This window comes from Orycteropus afer, unplaced genomic scaffold, assembly GCF_000298275.1.
Source record: "Orycteropus afer afer isolate SDZICR_OR568_19922 unplaced genomic scaffold, OryAfe1.0 scaffold00580, whole genome shotgun sequence".
In the NCBI taxonomy this organism is placed as follows: domain Eukaryota; kingdom Metazoa; phylum Chordata; class Mammalia; order Tubulidentata; family Orycteropodidae; genus Orycteropus; species Orycteropus afer.
This window is the reverse complement of record NW_006922167.1, coordinates 66,211-84,650: the sequence shown is the minus strand read 5'-3', so window position 1 is coordinate 84,650 and position 18,440 is coordinate 66,211. Positions and strand designations below refer to the sequence as shown.

The window sequence follows — 18,440 nt, the reverse complement described above, 5'->3', positions numbered from 1 at the left end:
TAGAGGCATTTCTTCACTCAGACAGCTGCTGGCTGCTGAGGCTGAGAAGCCCCAAGGTTGACAAGTAAAAAGGCACAGTCCTGATGTTACCAAACCAATGGCAGGCCATTAACTTAAGTCCCAAGGTCGGCAGTGCATGGCAGGCTGCTGAGCAACAACATGGCTATATGCAGAGTCCAAGCGTGCCATATGCTAGAGACCGTTCCCAAGGCTTCTCTTTATATACAGGAAGCAGACCACTTGCCCAAAGGCAGGTACCCAGCTGCTTGTGGTAGATCCCACCATGCACTTGATTGACAGTCTCCTCATGGGGAATAACTACCACTAGCTGCCCAGCCACTCAACCAGGCCCAGCCACGTTGACACACAAACTGAACTACCACAGTGAGATTCAAATGGGAAAAAGAAAATGAAGAGTGCCTTGTAAATTGTCAAATTTTACAAATGCAGTGGTTTATTATTATAAAATGATAGTTTCTGTTTCCAGGATTGTTTTTTACAAAACAGTCTTATTGAGTGGGAAGCAGCTCCCAGCCTTTGGCAGTTTTAAAACATTACTAACCATTTGTTTTCCAAACAACTGTGTTTCAGAATTAACATCTCAAGATTTTTCAAACTGCTCAAATATGATCTACACACAAAAAGTTCACATTTAAGATTTCAGAACGGGGTCTTTTTTCATATTAATTGTCCTCAAGAAATTTAGGACAAGTGTAATTTACAATTAGCATTTGAATTTAGGTAAAAGCTTGGGTGGGGAAAGAAATGTTTATAAAACAGTCAACTGTAAGGTTAGGCAGGGGTCAGTTGCTCTGGGAGAGAATGGAGTTGAGCCCTGACCCTCCCTCCCTCTGAGTCAGTGTCCTTCCACTGGTAGGGGTTTGCCTCCTGGTAGATAGGTTATCTGGCTGATTCACTGTTGTTATAAAAACAGGATCTGCTGTGCTGAAAGCCACTGAAACTGGAGGAAACTAGTCATGAGTATCCTGACTATCAGCTGACCTACTGCTTGTTCTGCCTGTTAACTACCAGCACTCTTTCCAGACTAGTACAAGTCTTCAAGGTTGACCAGGACTACAGGTGTGTTTCAGCCTAAATTGGTTGAGATCTCTTTCTCCATGTTTGAAAGCTCAGAGCTGTACTTTAACACAGACCATGGCTACCTGGAGGGCCTGGTACGAGGATGCAAAGCCAGCCTCCTGACCCAGCGGGACTACATCAACCTAGTCCAGTGTGAGACCTTAGAAGGTACGTGCAATTCTTCTCATCATTTAGAGAGAAAAAAAAAACACAGAAATCTGTCTCCTTCTGTAAGCATGTTTCCATGGCCTGTATGTCTGAAACAGATCCTCATTTCCAGGGCACAGACTTCAGGCATCCATGGGGGGGGGGGGACTGCATTTATATTTTCAATGTTTTCTGAAATGAAATGTAACATTTCCTTTATTTATAAATCTAGACAACAAATCACAACTGTTAGTATTAGCAGTACCTGTGACTTTGCCACCAATAAAAATTATCAACATTTCACATCCTTTTACAGTTCTTGATGATGCCTTGAAATCCACTTGTGCTTTCACTATTTCAAAATTACAATAGATGTCACGTCCATCTGCTGATCTCAACAGTTAATGTCTTAATAAAGAAGCAGAGCATTTATTACAAATTTTGAAAATATTTTGTTGACTACATTTTAATATATTTGGTTTTCTTTTAATGGTATTTATTATTGTGGTTTGGGTAAAGTTTATAGAGAAAATTAGTGTTCCATTCAGCAATTTATGTATTTTTTGTTTTATGACATTCGTTGCAATCCCTTCAATAGAACAGTTCTCTTCCCAATTCCTCCCATGGTTCTGATTTCCATTCGCCCTTCTTTCCTGCTCCTTCCTACTTTCTGAGTTTTGTTTTTGGGGAAATGCTCCTTTGGTACCATATGGTTGATTTTTGTGAGGATTACATTCCTCCCGGGTGTTATTACTCACTTTATACGTCTGTCTCTATATATTTTTACTATATGCATTTATAATATTGTTTAGAGAAAGCTCCATAGGTCTCACTAAACTTCCAAGAGGACCATGGCATTAAAAAAAGGAGAAGAAAGAAAAATGCTAAACAAGGGCTGGTCTAAGAGTTTTATTCTATACCAAGCTTTTCAATATCTATTGATTCAGGGAGTCCCTGGATGATGCACACGATTAAAACCAAAAAGTTGGAGGTTCAAGTCCAGCCAGAGGCCTAGGAAGAAGGGCCTGGTGATGTCCTTCTGAAAATAAGCCATTGAAACCCCACGAGGCACAGTTCCACTCAGACAGGCCTGCAGTCATCACGAAGTAGAATCAACTCAATAGTAACTATCAGTTAATTGTTCGGGAGTTTCCAATTTGTCTTTAGCTGAAGCTTAAGAAAAAAAATAAGAGACGTGCTTGTTTTGGGGCCAGCCCAGATTCTAAAGTTCAGCTTCAGTCTCTGCCAGGTCCAGTAGATGACTTGGGGTTTGAAGATTCCTGATTTGAAAAATGGGATGGAAATGCCTACTTTGCTGAGTTGTAGGGAGAAATAAATGAGATAATATATGAGAGAATGCTTTAAACCACAATATTTTCAAAATTTTACATCTGTAACAGTATTATTATTGTTAAAAATAGCTACACTCATTCATTTTAAAACATATTTAATAAGAACTCAATATGTCAATAGGTGCCCTGAAAGCACCAGATTTTCTAGTTAAAGGAAGAAAGCAGAACTATCGAGCTTCCTAGGAAGAGTGTTTGGAAGGCAAACACAGAATAAAACATCTGAAGGTGACTTTGCTGGCTGCACCAGTAGAGCTGAATGCTCTGGAAGTCATTTGTTTATAGTTCTGACCTGTCAAAGCCAGTTACTGGGGAATTGCCCAAATTTTGATTTTTGCAGATGATAACAACTAATTCTATTAGCAGCTCTGGTGGCATAGTGCCTAAGGCATTTGACTGCTCACCAGAAGGCTGGCGGTTCAAACCCACCAGTCAGTGGGATACAACTCAATGGCAGTGGGTACAGCCATGTGATCTCAAAGCCTAAATAATTTCACACAAACAAACCCACTGCCATCAGTCAAATCCGACTCATAGCAACTCCCATTGGGTTTTGTTGTTGTTGTTATGTGCCATCGAGTCTGACCCAACTCATAGCAACCCCTTCTTGGGTTGCCGAGGCTGTATCACTACGGAAGATTGCCATCCTTCCTTCCGGCTTTGAACCACCAGCCTTGTGGTTGGCAGTCAAGTGCTTTAGGCACTACACCACCATTGGGTTTACAAGGCTGTAAATCTTTACAGAAGTGGATTGACTCATCTTTCTCCCACGGTGTAGCTGCTGGGCTTGAAACACCAACCTTCTGGTTAACATCCAAATGCCTTACCCACTATGCCACCAGAGCTCCTTGAATATCTTATGTTAGGACTTCGATGACTAAAGAGTGTTAATAATATATGGAAAATCTATACAGATTGAGGTAGAGAATATTAAAACATAAAGAACATGAAACAGAGTAAGTTCTTCTGTAGAAGCCATTTGAATTTAATTGCCCAAGGAATGCAAATTTAAACCCAAATAAAACATAAAATATCATTTTGATACAAAACATGATTTAGTCCTTTTACAAAAAAACAAAGAAAGAAACCAGGGGCAGCCATTCTAAAGCCATATAAAGAATTTTAGGTAATAGAAAGGTAAAAAAATAAAAATCAGGAATGTAAAAATTGTTTCCAAGTATTTTCTACCAGAGGACCTTTTGACCAAATGATTCAATTGAGTGAGGAGGAGAGGGAAGAGGAGGAAGGAATAGAAATGAATAGATCTATCTATGTCGCACTTAGATAAATATGGTACCTTTAGTTTCAATTTGGGAGAAAAGGTTTCAGAAAACCTAAAGAATGAAACTTCCCAGAAAAATACACATACATGAACACATACAGGATTTTCCATAAAATGTCAGGAAGTTCATGGGCCACTCTAAGCCCATCCCTACATACTGTTATGACATTTCTTTCTTTTCATGGTTTCTACCTTTCTTTCCTCCTCAAATTTTTTCAACAATTCATTTCAAAATTATATTTGAATTTGTGTGCCAATATACTGTTTGGAGACTTCCAGAAATAGCAAGTATGAGTCATCAAACCTTGTTTGGGTTATAATAGCTGCTGAGAAAAATCTAAATAAAAATTTCACATTCTTGATTAACAATTGAGGACATTGGGGCTTAAAATGGTTGTAACCAACGGAACGAACTGTCAGCCATGTTGTTGTTATGTGCCGTCGAGTCGGACCCGACTCATAGCGACCCCTCCTTGGGTTTCTGAGGCAGTATCACTATGGAAGTAGATTGTCCCATCTTCCTTCTGAGGAGTGGCTGGTGGGTTTGAACCACCAACCTTCTGGTTAGCAGTCAAATGCCTTAGGCACTACACTACCAGAGCTCCTAGAGGATAGAAATATCTGGGTCTCTTCTTCCTCTCTAATGTATTACTGCCTCCTGATTGTGAATTGAAGATGTGAATTGAAGGTCCATGAACAGATCTGTGTTGAAGTGATATCAGGACTGCCCAGGGATATAACCAGGGAGCTGCTGGGGCTGTGGACTGCAACCACTGACACTGTCAGAGGGGATGCCACCAGAATTACTATCTATAGTTTTATAAATCTATCCCTATAGTTAGTTGTAACAGCAAAAAATTTTTGGTAAGTCCAGTTCACATGTATCAATATACCTACAAGGCTAAAACTCTACGTATGGTAATTTACTTTTTGAACAATATAATGCCCTCCAGTCAGAGCTATCATTATGACCCAATCACAAAGATGCTTTAAATCCTGTGGTTTCATCTGCATGCATGTTGCAAGCACGCGCTATTGTTTTCATTGCTGCTGGTATTTTTACAGTCTCTGATTTTGTCAAATTTTCTGCTTTAGCTACAATATTATGGTAATTAGTATTTGTGAACTTATATCGATAACTTTTTTGAGAGTGGAGTAGTAATTAAAGGAAAAAAAAAAAGCAATCTCACTGCCATCGAGCTGATTCCGACTCACAGTGACCCCCTTTGGGTTTCCAAGGTGGTAAATCTTTACCGAAGTAGATTGCCTAGTCTTCCTTCTGCAGAGTAGCTGGTGGGTCTGAACCACCAACCTTCTGGTTAGTAGTCAAATGTCTCAGGCACTGCACCACCAGAGCACCTTAGTGCAATTATTGTGCAATGTGAAAGCAAGCACTAAAAGAAAACCTAAGTAGGCAAAGATTAAATTTTCTTTTAACCTTTTAAAGTCACATAGTCTTTAAAAGAAAAGTATTTTGATATGAATACATTGTTTTAGAAACACAAGGGTCACATGCTTTGGGTAAATTTTGATGAGAGAAAATGAAGTTTATTCAGAAAACCTGGAAAAGTCCCCGTCTTCATCGTTGCGCTTGCTTGTGTGCCTACTTCTGCAAATATGGTCAGAAATGCCAGGGTCTGCTCCTTGCTAACACAGTAACGTCAACCAGTCACTAGAACCCTCTGTGACTCAGTCCTTCCGAGCTACAAAAGAGGGAAGCTACTAGTATGTGTCACCATTGTCACAAGGACTGATTTGAGGCAGTATTCATAAAGAAATTCTAGGCTACTTAAAAGTGATTTTGAACCAAAATCATAACCTTAAAGTGACATAAAATATATATTTAAAAGAATTAACACTGCTGTTTCCATTGGAGAAAAAAAAAAAAACCTCACTGCAGTCGAGTAGGATCCAACTTAGCGACCCCTCCTTGGGTTTCTGAGGCGATATCACTAAGGAAGTAGATTGCCCAACCTTCCTTCCAAGGAGTGGCTGGTAGGTTTGAACCTCCAGCCATCTGGTTAGCAGTCAAATGCCTTAGGCACTACATCACCAGAGCTGCCTTCCATTGGACTATTAAGACTATTATGTTGTGATTTTTTTTTTCCTTTGAAAAAGATGAGATGGTGAAACTAATATTTTAAGCACTCTAAAATTTAATAATAAATGGTGTTTTCTAAAATATATGTAAAAATATATAAGGTTTGCAGACAATATTTCTATATATGTATTTGCATATGCAATAAGAATGTCCATATATCCAACAGAGCTAACCAAAAACCAAAACCAAACTCACTGCCATTGAGTCAACTCTTAACTCATAGCAACCCCCTTTGGGTTTCTAAGGTAGTAAATCTTTATGGAAGTAGATTACCCAGCCTTTCTTCCACAGAATGGCTGATGGGTTTGAACCCCCAATCTTCTGGTTAGCAGTCAAATGCCTTAGGCACTATGCCACCAGAGCTCCTTAATAGAGCTAACAAGAGGCTAAATTTTGATTACTTCTTATTCATAGCCAACCACCCTGACAGAGCAAGTAGTTGGACCTGTGGGCTCAGAACCATGGTTGCAGGGCGCATCAAGCTCAATTGGTTTAACATACTACACAAAAACATTTCTCTACATCCTACTTTGGTGAGTAGCAACAACTGGGGTCTTCAAAGCTTGTAAGAGGCCATCAAGATGCAACAATGGGTTTCTCCTTGTCCAGAGCAAAGAAGAAAACCAAAGATGCATGGATGCAATTAGTCCAAGGAACTAGTGGACCATGTGAATATCAGCTGATATGACCATGAGACCAGAAGAACTAGATGGTGCCCAACTACCACTGTCAACCACTTGGAAAAGGATCAATGCAGGAGATCCTGGATAGAGTGGGAAGGAATTGTGGAACAAAACTCAAAATCATAAAGACCAGGTTTACTGGTCTGATAGAACCTGGTAGTACCCCCGAGACTATGGCTGCTGGTTACCCTGTTATTGTTATTTGCCATCGAGTCAGACCCAACTCATAGTGACCCCTTCTTGGGTTTCCAAGGCAGTATCACTACAGAAGTAGATTGCCCAACCTTCCTTCCGAGGAGTGGCTGTTGGGTTTGAACCGCCAACCTTCTGGTTAGCAGTCTAGTGCCTTAGGCACTACACTACCAGAGCTCCTCCTAGTTACCCTAGAGGTCTGGAATTGCATTCACTCCCATGGCTTTCAGCCAAACAATAGACAGGCATATTGGGTGAACATTTACACTAGGTAGATATACTCCTTGGAATGATCAATCATGGGAAAAACAGAAGGGCAGTATTTGCAAAGGGAGGTAGCTCAGGGGGCAGGAATGCATAGGAAAGAAGGACACAGGGAAGAGGTAATTACAAGGAAGAAGTGGAGAATTGCAGTCAATGTCATGAAACAAAATGTACATAAACTGCTATATGGAAAATGAATTTTGTCTGTACATTTTCACCCAAATCACAATAAAAATTTATATATATGTGGTAGTTAACTTTGTGTGTCAACTTGGCTGGGCCTGGTTGAGTAGCTGGGCAGCTGGGTGTAGTATTCCCCATGATGAGATTGGCAATCAACTCCATGGTAGAATCTACTGTGAGTAGTTGAGTAAGCTGCCTTAGGGATGTGGTCTGCTTCCTGTATATAAAGAGAAGTCTTGAGGAACAGTCTCTAATTCATGGCATGCTTGAACCTTGCATGTAGCTGAGTCATTGTTCAGCAGCCTGCCATGCTCTGCCGATCTTGGTACTTCTAATGGACTTGAATTAATGGCTTGAAGTGTGGTTTGGTAATATCGGGACTATGCCTTTTTACTTGTCAGCCTTGGGCTTGTCAGCCTCAGCAGCCAGCAGCAGAGTGAAGAAAAGCCTCCAGCTTCAGTGGGCCAAGGAGCAGAAGGTAGAGCTGAAGCCCAAGGTTGAGGGGCTTTCACCCAGCCCCTAGAGCCTGGCACCTTGAACTCAGACTTAAAGCCTCCAAATTGTAAAAATAAACTCCTGTGTGTTAAGGCCATCCCATTTGTGTTAAGGCCATCCCATTTGTGGTATATTCTTGTCAAAACTATCCACTTGGTAAAACTATCCGCTTGGATCTCAGGATATGGTGAGAATATTCTGGAGTGAGGCTTTTCTTCATTCTGTTTGCCATGAATGTTTGTAAGGGACTAAGAGTAACTGATTATATCTCACTAATAATTTTTTCCCTTTTGAAGGACATCACCTTCATTCCTTTTCCATTTGTGTCTTAATTCAATAACCATATATTAAGTACTCACTATGAGTCGGGTCCAACTCAATGGCACATAACAACAACAGAGGGTCTGAAGGTCCCTGGGTGGTGCAAACAGTTTGCCTTTGACTACTAACCTAAAGGTTGGCAATTTCAACCCACACAGTGGCTCTGTGGAACAAAGGCCTGGCAATCTGCTTGTGTTAAGATTATGGCCAAGAAAACCATATGGAGCAGTTCTACTCTGTAACACATGGATTCATCATGAGTCAAAATCGACTCTACAGCAAATTTGTTTTTTTGGTAGATAGGCTCAAGAAAGTAAAGATGAATAAGATATATTTCCTGCCCTAAAGAAACCTACACTCTAGAGAATAAAAGTATCAGAAAAATAAGAAAATCATAAAGAGGACAATTGTACAGTACCTATCCAAATTCCAAATGTATATATAGTTGGCCTAAGAATTCCAAGTCCCACAGAAGTACTTGCATACATGTGAGATGACAAATGTACATTTGTAGCATTGTTTGTGATATCAGCAGATGGAAATAAATCACATGCCCATTTGCAAGGAACTGGTTAAATAAATTATTCATTATTCACATAATATTCTGCAGCTATTAAAAAGAAAGAATGAGGAAGCACTCTATGGTATGGAAATATCACCAAGATCTATTAAGTGATAAAATCAAGGAGGGATGAATAAAATAAAAGTGTTCTATGTTTGTCTAGATACAAAGAAATAGTGAAAGGATCCAAAAGAAACTAATTACAGTAGTTACCTAGGGATAGGGATGAATGGCTAAAGATGTTAGGTAAGTTGTTACTGGTTGCTGTCGAATCAATTCTGACACCAGGCTGAATTCAATAACCAAGGCATCTCTACGTGTGTTTGAACTGCAAACCTTTTGTCTAGTAGTGGGGATCTTAACCACTTTCACTATCCAGAGACTATGTGGGGTGAATTTGTGGCTGGCAAATATAAGAGGAAGATTTTTAACTGTAGAGCTGTATACCTACCATCTATTTTAAAATTCAGAGTTAAAAATAAATAGGAAAAGGTCACATTTCCAGGAGCTTCCTCTATGCTCTATTGTTAGACATTATTTATTCCTCTAATTACAACACTTATATTTTTTTCTGCCTTGTATTAAAAATGCAAAAGCAGTTTTGTCACATTGCTATTCAAAAATATTTCAATGGTTGGGTTTGGGACCACAGTTGCAGGGGACATCAAGCTCAATTGGCATAACATACTACACAAAACATTGTTCCACCTCCTACTTTGGCAAGTAGCGACTGGGATCTTAAAAGCTTGCAAGCAGCCATCTAGATGCAACGATGGGTCTCTCCTCGTCCAGAGCAAAGAAGAATGAAGAAAACCAAAGATTCATGGAAACAATTAGTCCAAGAAACTGGTGCATCACATGATCTGCAGCCTATATGACTGTGAGACCGGAAGAATGAGATGGTGCCCAGCTACCACTGTCAATCACTCGGAGGGTGATCTATGTAGGAGATCCTGGATAGAGAGAGGGAACAATGTGGAATAAAACTCAAAATCATTTGGATAAAAAAAGGGGGTTGGTGGACCAGGTTTGCTGGTCCGATAGAGCCTGGTGGAACCACTGAGACTATGGCCCCTAGCTGCCCTTCAGATCTGGAATTGAACGCAGACCTGTGGCTTCCAGACAAACAAAAGACAGGCATATGAGTTGAACATTTTTCTGAGGTAGATACACTCCTTGGAGATAACAATCATGGGAGAAAGAAGGGCTGTTTCTGCACAGGGATACAGCTCAGGGGACAGTAGTGCATGGAGGGATGGACACAGGGAAGAGGTAACTATCAGGAGGAAGTAGGAGGGGAGCTGTTGCATTGTGGTAAATTGTAGTCAATGTCATGAGACAAAGTGTATGTGAACTGCTGTATGGAAAGTGAATTTGCTCTGTAAACTTTCATCAAATCACAATTTAGAAAAAAAAATTCAATGGCTTCCATCATAAGCTTTACTTTTAGTTTAAAAGGAAGTGTGGCCTATCTCAGGTCCCTGGGTGATGGAAACACTTAAGCACTTAGTTACTAACTGAGAAGTTGGTGGTTTGAATCCACCCAGTGGTACCTGGGAAGAAAGGCTTGGCAGTCTACTTCTGAAGAATCATAATCACTGGCAACCCTATGGAGCTACATAATGAGTACTCTGCAAAAACTCCCTCTGCACCCTTGCCAAAGTCGACATTTTGAGGGAAAGAATAAAAGGCATATTGGCCTGTGGTCCAAGTAATGATCACCAATACTTTCTTGTCTGGTAAAGAAATACTTTGATCCATCTTCCACTCTTGTATCCTTGTTTCAGTTGGTTTAGCAATCAAAGATGAGACACCAACCAATATCCTCTTCATCTGCTTCTGCTCTGAGAACTCATTCCAGCTCCTCAACCTGCTTGTTGTAACCTAACCCTACCCTGCAGTTTCCACCCTTCTCTCTGATCCAAGCGTGATTCAGTTAGCTTGAGAAATACTGGGAATGGGCTCTGCTTCCTCATCCCAGACTTATTTCCACTTAGGAAGACTCTGAGCATAGGCAGAGGCCACAGGGTAGTGGCACGCACTAATGGTGCTCTTCAACTTTCATCTCCTCCCTCTGTTTACCTTTTGTCAACTCAGAGCATGTCTGTCGGGGTTATCCAGCCTAACTCATTAAATGTGATGGAATTTAGATTCCACTGAGAGAAAATGATCATGTGTGAGCATGAACTTCAACTATCTTACTCAACTGAACTATGTGGACTAGTGAGTGTGAGACTTCTGTCATCTCAGTAAAAAAAAAAAAAAATCACTTCCCTTATCACTAAGGAGAGCCAGAGAGAGGGTGAAAGGAGACAACTATTTGGACTCAATTAGCCTCAAAGAGGAAAGTCTCCTGGGAAGGATGAGGCAGCCATATAGAAAAGGGGACAAGTAAGAAATTGTGGAATGTAGAACACAGAGGCTCTCCACAGCAAAATCCTAGTTTCTATAAAGCAACATTTCAGCATTCCTCCAAACACAAAAGTTAGGTCACCATTTACCAAAACCCATAAACCAAATTCATTACCATTGAGTCAATTCTGACTCATAGCAACACTGTAGGACAGTAGAACTGCCCTCTAGGTTTTCAGGAATCTTTATGGAAGCAGACTGCCACATCATTTACCCACAGAGCAGCTGGTGGAGTCAAACTTTCAACCTTCAGTGAGCAGCCAAGCATTTAACCATTGCACCACCAGTGCTCTTTAGCTACCTTATGTTGTTGTTGTCATGTGCCCTCGAGTCGGCCCCGACTCATAGCAACCCCTCCTTATGTTGCCAAGGCAGTATCACTACGGAAGTAGATTGCCCAACCTTCCTTCTGAGGAGTGGCTGGTGGGTTTGAACCACCAGCCTTCTGATTAGCACTCAAGTGCCTTAGGCACTATGCTACCAGAGCTCATTTGTCTGATTAACTTAGAAATACCATATGACCCAGAAGTTCAACTCCTAGGGATATTTTCAAAAGACTTGAAAGGAACTCAAATAGATACTTGTAACCTATGGTCACTGGAGCATTATTTACCCACCATCAGATGAGTAGATAAACAAAGTGTGGTATGTACATACAAGGGAACATTACTCAGGCATAAAGAGAAATGCATTTATGATACATGCTATGACACAGATGAACCTTGAAAACATGCTGACTGAAATAAGTTAGACACAAAAAGACAAATATTGTATGATCCCACTTATATGGAATATCTAGAATAGGCAAGTACATAGAGAAAAAAGTTTGTTAGTGGTTACCAGGGGCTGAGGGGAGAAGGGTTGTTGTACATACCATCAAGTTGATTCTGACTTACAGCAACCCTGTGTACAACAGAATGAAACACTGTCCAGTCCTGTGCCAGTGGTTGCTATGTTTGAGCCCATCGTTGCAGCCATCTTATTTAGGGTCTTCCTCTTTTTGGCTGACCCTCTACTTTGTGAAGCATGATATCCTTCTTTAGGGATTATTCCCTCCTAATAGTATGTCCAAAGTAAGTGAGATAAAGTCCTTGCTTCTAAGGAGCATTCTGGCTGTACTTCTTCCAAGACAGATTTGTTCATTCTTTTGGCTGTCCCTGGTATATTCAATATTCTTTGCCAATACCATAATTCAAAGGCATCAATTCTTTTTGAGTATGCAAAGGTCTTAGACTGAGTGGATCATAACAAATTATAAATAATGTTTTGAAGAATGGGAATTCCAGAACACTTAATTGTGTTTATGAGGATCCTGTACAAAGACCAAGAGGCAGTTGTTCCAACAGAAAAAGGGGATACTGTATGGTGTAAAATCAGGAAAGGTGTACATTAGGGTTATATCGTTTCACCATATTTATTCAATGTTTATGCTGAGAAAATAACCTAAGAAGATGAACTATATGAAGAAGAATGCGATATCAGGATTAGAGGAAGACTCATTACCAACCTGTGATATGCAGATGACACTACCTTGCTTGCTGAAAGTGAAGATGACTTAAAGCCCTCACTGATGAAGATCAAAGACTATCACCTTCAGTGTGGATTATATCTCAATGTAAAGAACACGAAAATCCACACAACTGGACCAATAAGCAATATCACTATGAACAAAGGAAAGATGGAAGTTGTCAGGATTTCCTTTTACTTGGATCCACAGTCAACATCCATGGAAGCAGCAGTCAGGATATCAACTGGCATATTGCATTGGGCAAATCTGCTTCAAAAGACTTCTTTAAGGTGTTAAAAAGCAAAGATGTCACTTTGAAGACTAAGATATACCCGACCCATGCCATGGTATTTTCAATTTCCATGTATGCATACAAAAGCTGGGTAATTAATGAAGGGAGTGGGGAGTTACTGCTTACGGGATACTGAGTTTCTGTTTGGGGTAATGAAAGACTTTTGGAAACTAAGTGTGGTGTGGTAATGATTGCACAACATGGTGAATTTAATTAATATCAGTGAATTGGACATGTAAAAATGGTTTAAAAAGACAAAACTTTTGTTATATATATTTTACCCCAATAAAATTTTTTTAAGAATAAACCCCTATGGAGCAAAGTTCTGCTCTGAAATACATGAAGTTGTCATGAGTCAAAATTGACTTTAGGACAACAGATTTGGTTTTTTTGTTTCAGTTATTGTTTTTTATGGCCTTTATCTACCTTAAGGAGCCCCAGCATCGCAGTGGTTAAGTGCTTGGTTGCTAACCTTTGAAAGGCTGATGGTCCAAACCCACCAGCTGCTCCATGGGAGAAAAATCTGACAATCTGCTCCCATGAAGATTACAGCCTTGAAAATCTTACGAGGCAGTTCAACTCTGTCTTACAGGGTCACGATAAGGTTTCTTTTCCCTACATTGAAAGCATTTCTTCAGAATCCTTCTGCCATTAGAAACAAATTCCGTTCCACATCCACTTTTCCTAGAGAACACTCATTCTTCTTTCAAATCTCCATTCCTTTATGAAGCCTTTCCTACTGTACGCCTGTTGGGGTAGACTTGACAAGTCTCAACTTTGTTCTCCTTTGTAGCTTGTCAGGACATCCTGTATAGCATCTGTTACAATTGCTTAGGTGGCTCCGTTTGGGCAGGCCATTTCTCTCATGTGTCTTTCTAGCCCCTGGAGATGATCACGTTTAGGGGTTTAACTTGTGAACAAGTATATGCATCTGTTTCTTATATTGCAAGCTTTTCAAGGGCAGAAATAGTACCTTACACTTTTCTCTGCACGTCATTCCCACCCTAAGGCTGTGTTTTACACATAATAGAATCCAAAAATGCACATTAAAATGTCTGCACATTTTGGGTTTCAAGTCCTGACTCTTCTGCTACCTGACTCTGATGTGAAGCAAGCTGCTTAACCCTTAGGATGGTGTTTTCTTATCTGATACTTAGATACCTCTCTGGCCTAATTCCCTGTTACCTGGAGATAAGAAATGTCTGTAAGCTGTAAATCTTTGGGACACACTCCCTGAAGTGAAGTGTGTGTATAACCTGTATTAGTTTTCCTTCCTCTGCTAGAGTTGAATTCCTGAAATACTTCTCATTTTGTTTTTGGTTAATGGTGTTTGGTATGTGACTCTATCTAGTTGATTCCATACTCTTTCAGAGAGAACCCCCCCCCTTTTTTTTTAACTATTCTTTGTGGTACAGAAGACTCTACATGAGAAATTTTAATCCTGGTAATCCACTGCTCATCTGTAGTTTGTCGTACTGTGGGGGCTTGCATGTTGCTGTGAGGCTGGAAGCTATGCCATCGATATTTCAAATACTTGCAGGGTTACCCATGTGGGCAGATTTCAGTGGAGCCTTCAGACTAAGAAGGACTAGGAAGAAGGTCTTGATAACTTCACAGGCATGCATGTGAAAGCTGGGCAGTGAATAAGGAAGACTGAATAAGAATTGAGGCATTTGAATTGTACCATTAGTGAAGAATATTGAAAATACTTTGGACTCCCAGAAGAACAAACAAATCTGTCCTGGAAGACGTACAGCCAGGATGTTCCTTAAAAGTGGGAATGGCCAGACTTCATCTCACATACTTTGGTCATGTTGTCAGAAAGGACCAGTCCCTGGACAAGGACATCATGCTTGGTAAAGTAGAGGGTCAGTGGAAAATGGAAAGACCCTCAAGAGATGGATTGACACAGTGGCTGCAACGATGTTGTTGTTATTTGCCGTGGAGTCGGCCCCGACTCATAGCGACCCCTCCTTGGGTTTCCGAGGCAGTATCACTATGGAAGTAGGATTGCCCAACCTTCTTTCCGAGGAGTGGCTGGTGGATTTGAACTGCCAGCCTTCTGGTTAGCAGTCAAGTGCCTTAGCCACTATGCTACCAGAGCTGCAACGATAGGATCAGGTATAGCAATGATTGTGAGCATGGACTAGGATTGGGCAATGTTTCATTCTGTTGTACACAGGATTGCTATCAGTAGGAAGGAACCAATTCAACTGCACCTAGCAACAACAGCAACCCTGGAAACACTCACCAAACTTTAAGCCCAGGTTTTAATTATAAATTTAATCCACTAACATATGAAGGTCATCTATATGACAATTATGTATAGTGAAAACTGTGAGAGCCAGATCTCAACAGGATTGTCTTGGTTTTTTTGGGGGGTCCCACAGGCTTTCCATCTTTGACAGAATGTAGTCATAGCACTTTTTACATCTCTTGTTTTAGTGGAAAGTATTTGAGATTTCCTTCTCTAACAGCTTTCTGCCCTATACATGTTCCAGCTTTCACCAATTTTACTGTTAGGTGCTGTGGAAAACATGAAAAGGAATAAGACAATATTCAATCTCTAAACAACTATCTAGTTGAAAGGATAGCATAACTGAGTTTAAAAATCGATCATTAAAAGTGCAAAAACAGTTCAAGCCAATAAACCAATATGGACACAGAAATTAATGTCCAGATTAGGAAAGAACACCTCAGATGAGATGAAGATTATGCAGATACACTTAAATGTCAATTTAAAAGATAACAGACTTTGAAAAGGCCAATGAGATTCAAGGATGGAGAGTTAGATTCGCATGGGAAGACATTCTAGGCCAACAGGGAGAGCTCATGAATTAAACAAGTTACCTCTGAGCCTCAGTTTCTTTGTCTATGAAATGGAGATTATGGTTAAGGTAAAGAGATGATGTATATGAAAACCTTTCTGTCAGTGATAAAACACTCTACAAATATTACAAAAGCTATTTTTTTTTACTCTGCAAAAAAATTTCAATTGCTCCAAGTTACTTGGGTCATTATAGATCAAAAGAACTCTTAGGAAACTTGAAGCAAGGAGCAGGTGATGAGAAAAGTATGGGAGAATCAGTTAAGAAATTGCCACAGTAATCCAGGTGTCAGATCCTAACCAGAACAGTAAGGAGTGGAAAACGGAGGAGATGGAGGGACAATTCAGGGGATTTGGAGTAAAGAAGCATCAAAGAGGACACTGATGTTTCAACACCATAAGAATAGTAGTAAAGTTAGCAGAAATAGAGGAAGAAGTGGCTGGTATTACAAATACTGACTTTGGAGGAAGACTTTTCATTGATATTTGAGGTAGATCTGATGGATCACAATGGTCTGATCCCATTGTGCATGGAGTCGCCATGAGTCAGGGGGCAACTCATGGCAGCTAACAACAACAAGTGTTATTAAATTAGGTTATGTAGAAATCATGAAAGCATTTCAGGAAGAGGGATAGTCCAAAAATTAAAAACCTACAGCCACTGAAAACCCTTTGGAGCACAACTTGGCTCTGACATACATTGGGTCACCATGAGTTGGAACTGACTCAGGGCAAGTAGTTTATCATCATCTCAGAACAAACATTTCAGGTCCTAAGATATATATATATATATATATATATTATAATCTAAATGCAAGTGTCCCTTTGGGCTCAATTTCTTGTTGAAGAAGAGGGATTCCCTCCTCTTTCCTCTGCCTTTCCACTGACTACAGTATTACAAGATTCCTACAGGCTCTGAAACACTTGGGATATTTAGTTTCAGGATCTCACTGGCAGCTGAAAGGTTTGGATGTTATTCTGCTTAAAAGAAACATATGTCACAGGAGCAAAATATCATGGTTTTGAAAGAAATACCATTTGTGTCACTTTTGTTGGCAAATATTCCTCCATGCTCAGAACGAAAACTGTCAAGTTGCATAAAAACCTGAACTGCCAAAATAAAAGGCAAACAAGATATGACAAAAAAAGTATAATTGTTTTAAGTTAATTGAATAGATAATTAAACTAATAAATTTTGCAGTCGAAGAAAGAACATTGAGGGTGCATGATCTACTCTAGACATGTGGAAGAATGTCCAAACCCTTCATTTCCATCACTCAGTTACATTTTGCATCATTGCAGATTCACTCGCCCCACTGGCCTCCCCAACAACTACGAGAGCAATAATTTGTATCCCATACTGGCTCCCAGTTGTCAGCACAAAGGATATCATACCAAGCAAACCCCTGTTTACATCCCTAGCTTCATTTCTTCTCTCTCCTTCTCTCAATGCTTCAGCAAAACTGAGCTGCTTTGAGCTTTTTGCACATACCATGTTGTTGTGTGTAGGATCTCTGGTAGCATAGTGCCTAAGGCACTTGATTGCTAACCAGAAGGCTGGCGGTTCAAACCCACCAGCCACTCCTCGGAAGGAAGGTTGGGCAATCCTACTTCCATAGTGATACTGCCTCGGAAACCCAAGGAGGGGTCGCTATGAGTCAGGTCTGACTCGACGGCACATAACAACAACAACAACATGTTGTTGTGTGTAGATGAGTCAATTCTCTCTCCTAGTTATAGCTGCTCTCTACTATAGGACAGAGCAGAACCATCCCATAGGGTTTCCTAGGCTGTCACCTTTACTGGAGCAGATGGCCAGGTTTTTCTTCCTCAGAGCTACTGGTTGGTTCAGTTAGCAGCCAATCACTTAACCAATGCACCACTAGGGCTCCTTTGCACATACTATACCTGTACTAAGGAGCTCTGGTAGTGCAGTGGTTAAAGCATTCAGCTGCTAACCTAAAGGTCAGTGCTTCGAATCCACCAGTCACTCCATGGGAGAAAATGAGGCAGTCTGCTGCCATAAAGATTTACAGCCTCAGACACCCTATGGGGCAGTTCTACTCTGTCCTATAGAGTTGCTATTAGTAAGAATCAACTCTATGGCAGTGGGTTTGGGGTTTTATACCTGTACTAATTCATGTACTATCTTCCTCCTACTTTTACGCAGACCTTTAATGCTCATCCCTGCCTAACTTAGCCTCCTTTGGGAAACTTGCACTTTCCACAAGTTCCATTCTTATGGCTCAGTCCCTTAATTTTCTATGTTCCCATATCAAGGTCCTTATCTATATCATTGAACATTTCACCTTGTTTGACTTCTCTGTGGTACTCCTCCCACACCAGATTATGAGTTTCCTGAAACACAAGGAATATGTCTGGTTCATTTTGGGGTTTCCTATAATTGGCAGCAGTAGTAGACACTTAATAAATGTTCAAATGAAAGAATCATGACATATTAATTTCCAGGATTTTATATTGGCTCAAATTGGGTGCTTAAGACATTTTTGATATTCAGATATTCATTAACATTGAAGTGTTGAGTACTGTACAAGAAGCCACAGATAAAAGACATGACTAAGATAATATATCTCTATTTCTTGAGGTTAACATACTTACAACTGTATAATGAAGAGTTAGGTGCTATGCTAAAGGTCTGGTAGCATAGTGCCTAAGGCACTTGACTGCTAACCAGAAGGCTGGCGGTTCAAACCCACCAGCCACTCCTCGGAAGGAAGGTTGG

General features: G+C 40.3%; 1 protein-coding gene across 1 annotated transcript in view; it reads left to right on the top strand.

Annotated features, from left to right (window-relative positions):
- The first annotated feature begins 1,118 nt into the window (after window positions 1-1,118).
- Window positions 1,119-18,440, top strand: part of ATP6V0D2 (ATPase H+ transporting V0 subunit d2) — a 77,173-nt gene continuing 59,851 nt past the window's right edge. The window contains exon 1 of the mRNA XM_007956191.1: window positions 1,119-1,248. Within this exon, the coding sequence (XP_007954382.1) occupies window positions 1,119-1,248 (130 nt within the window). The remainder of the gene's footprint in view (window positions 1,249-18,440) is intronic.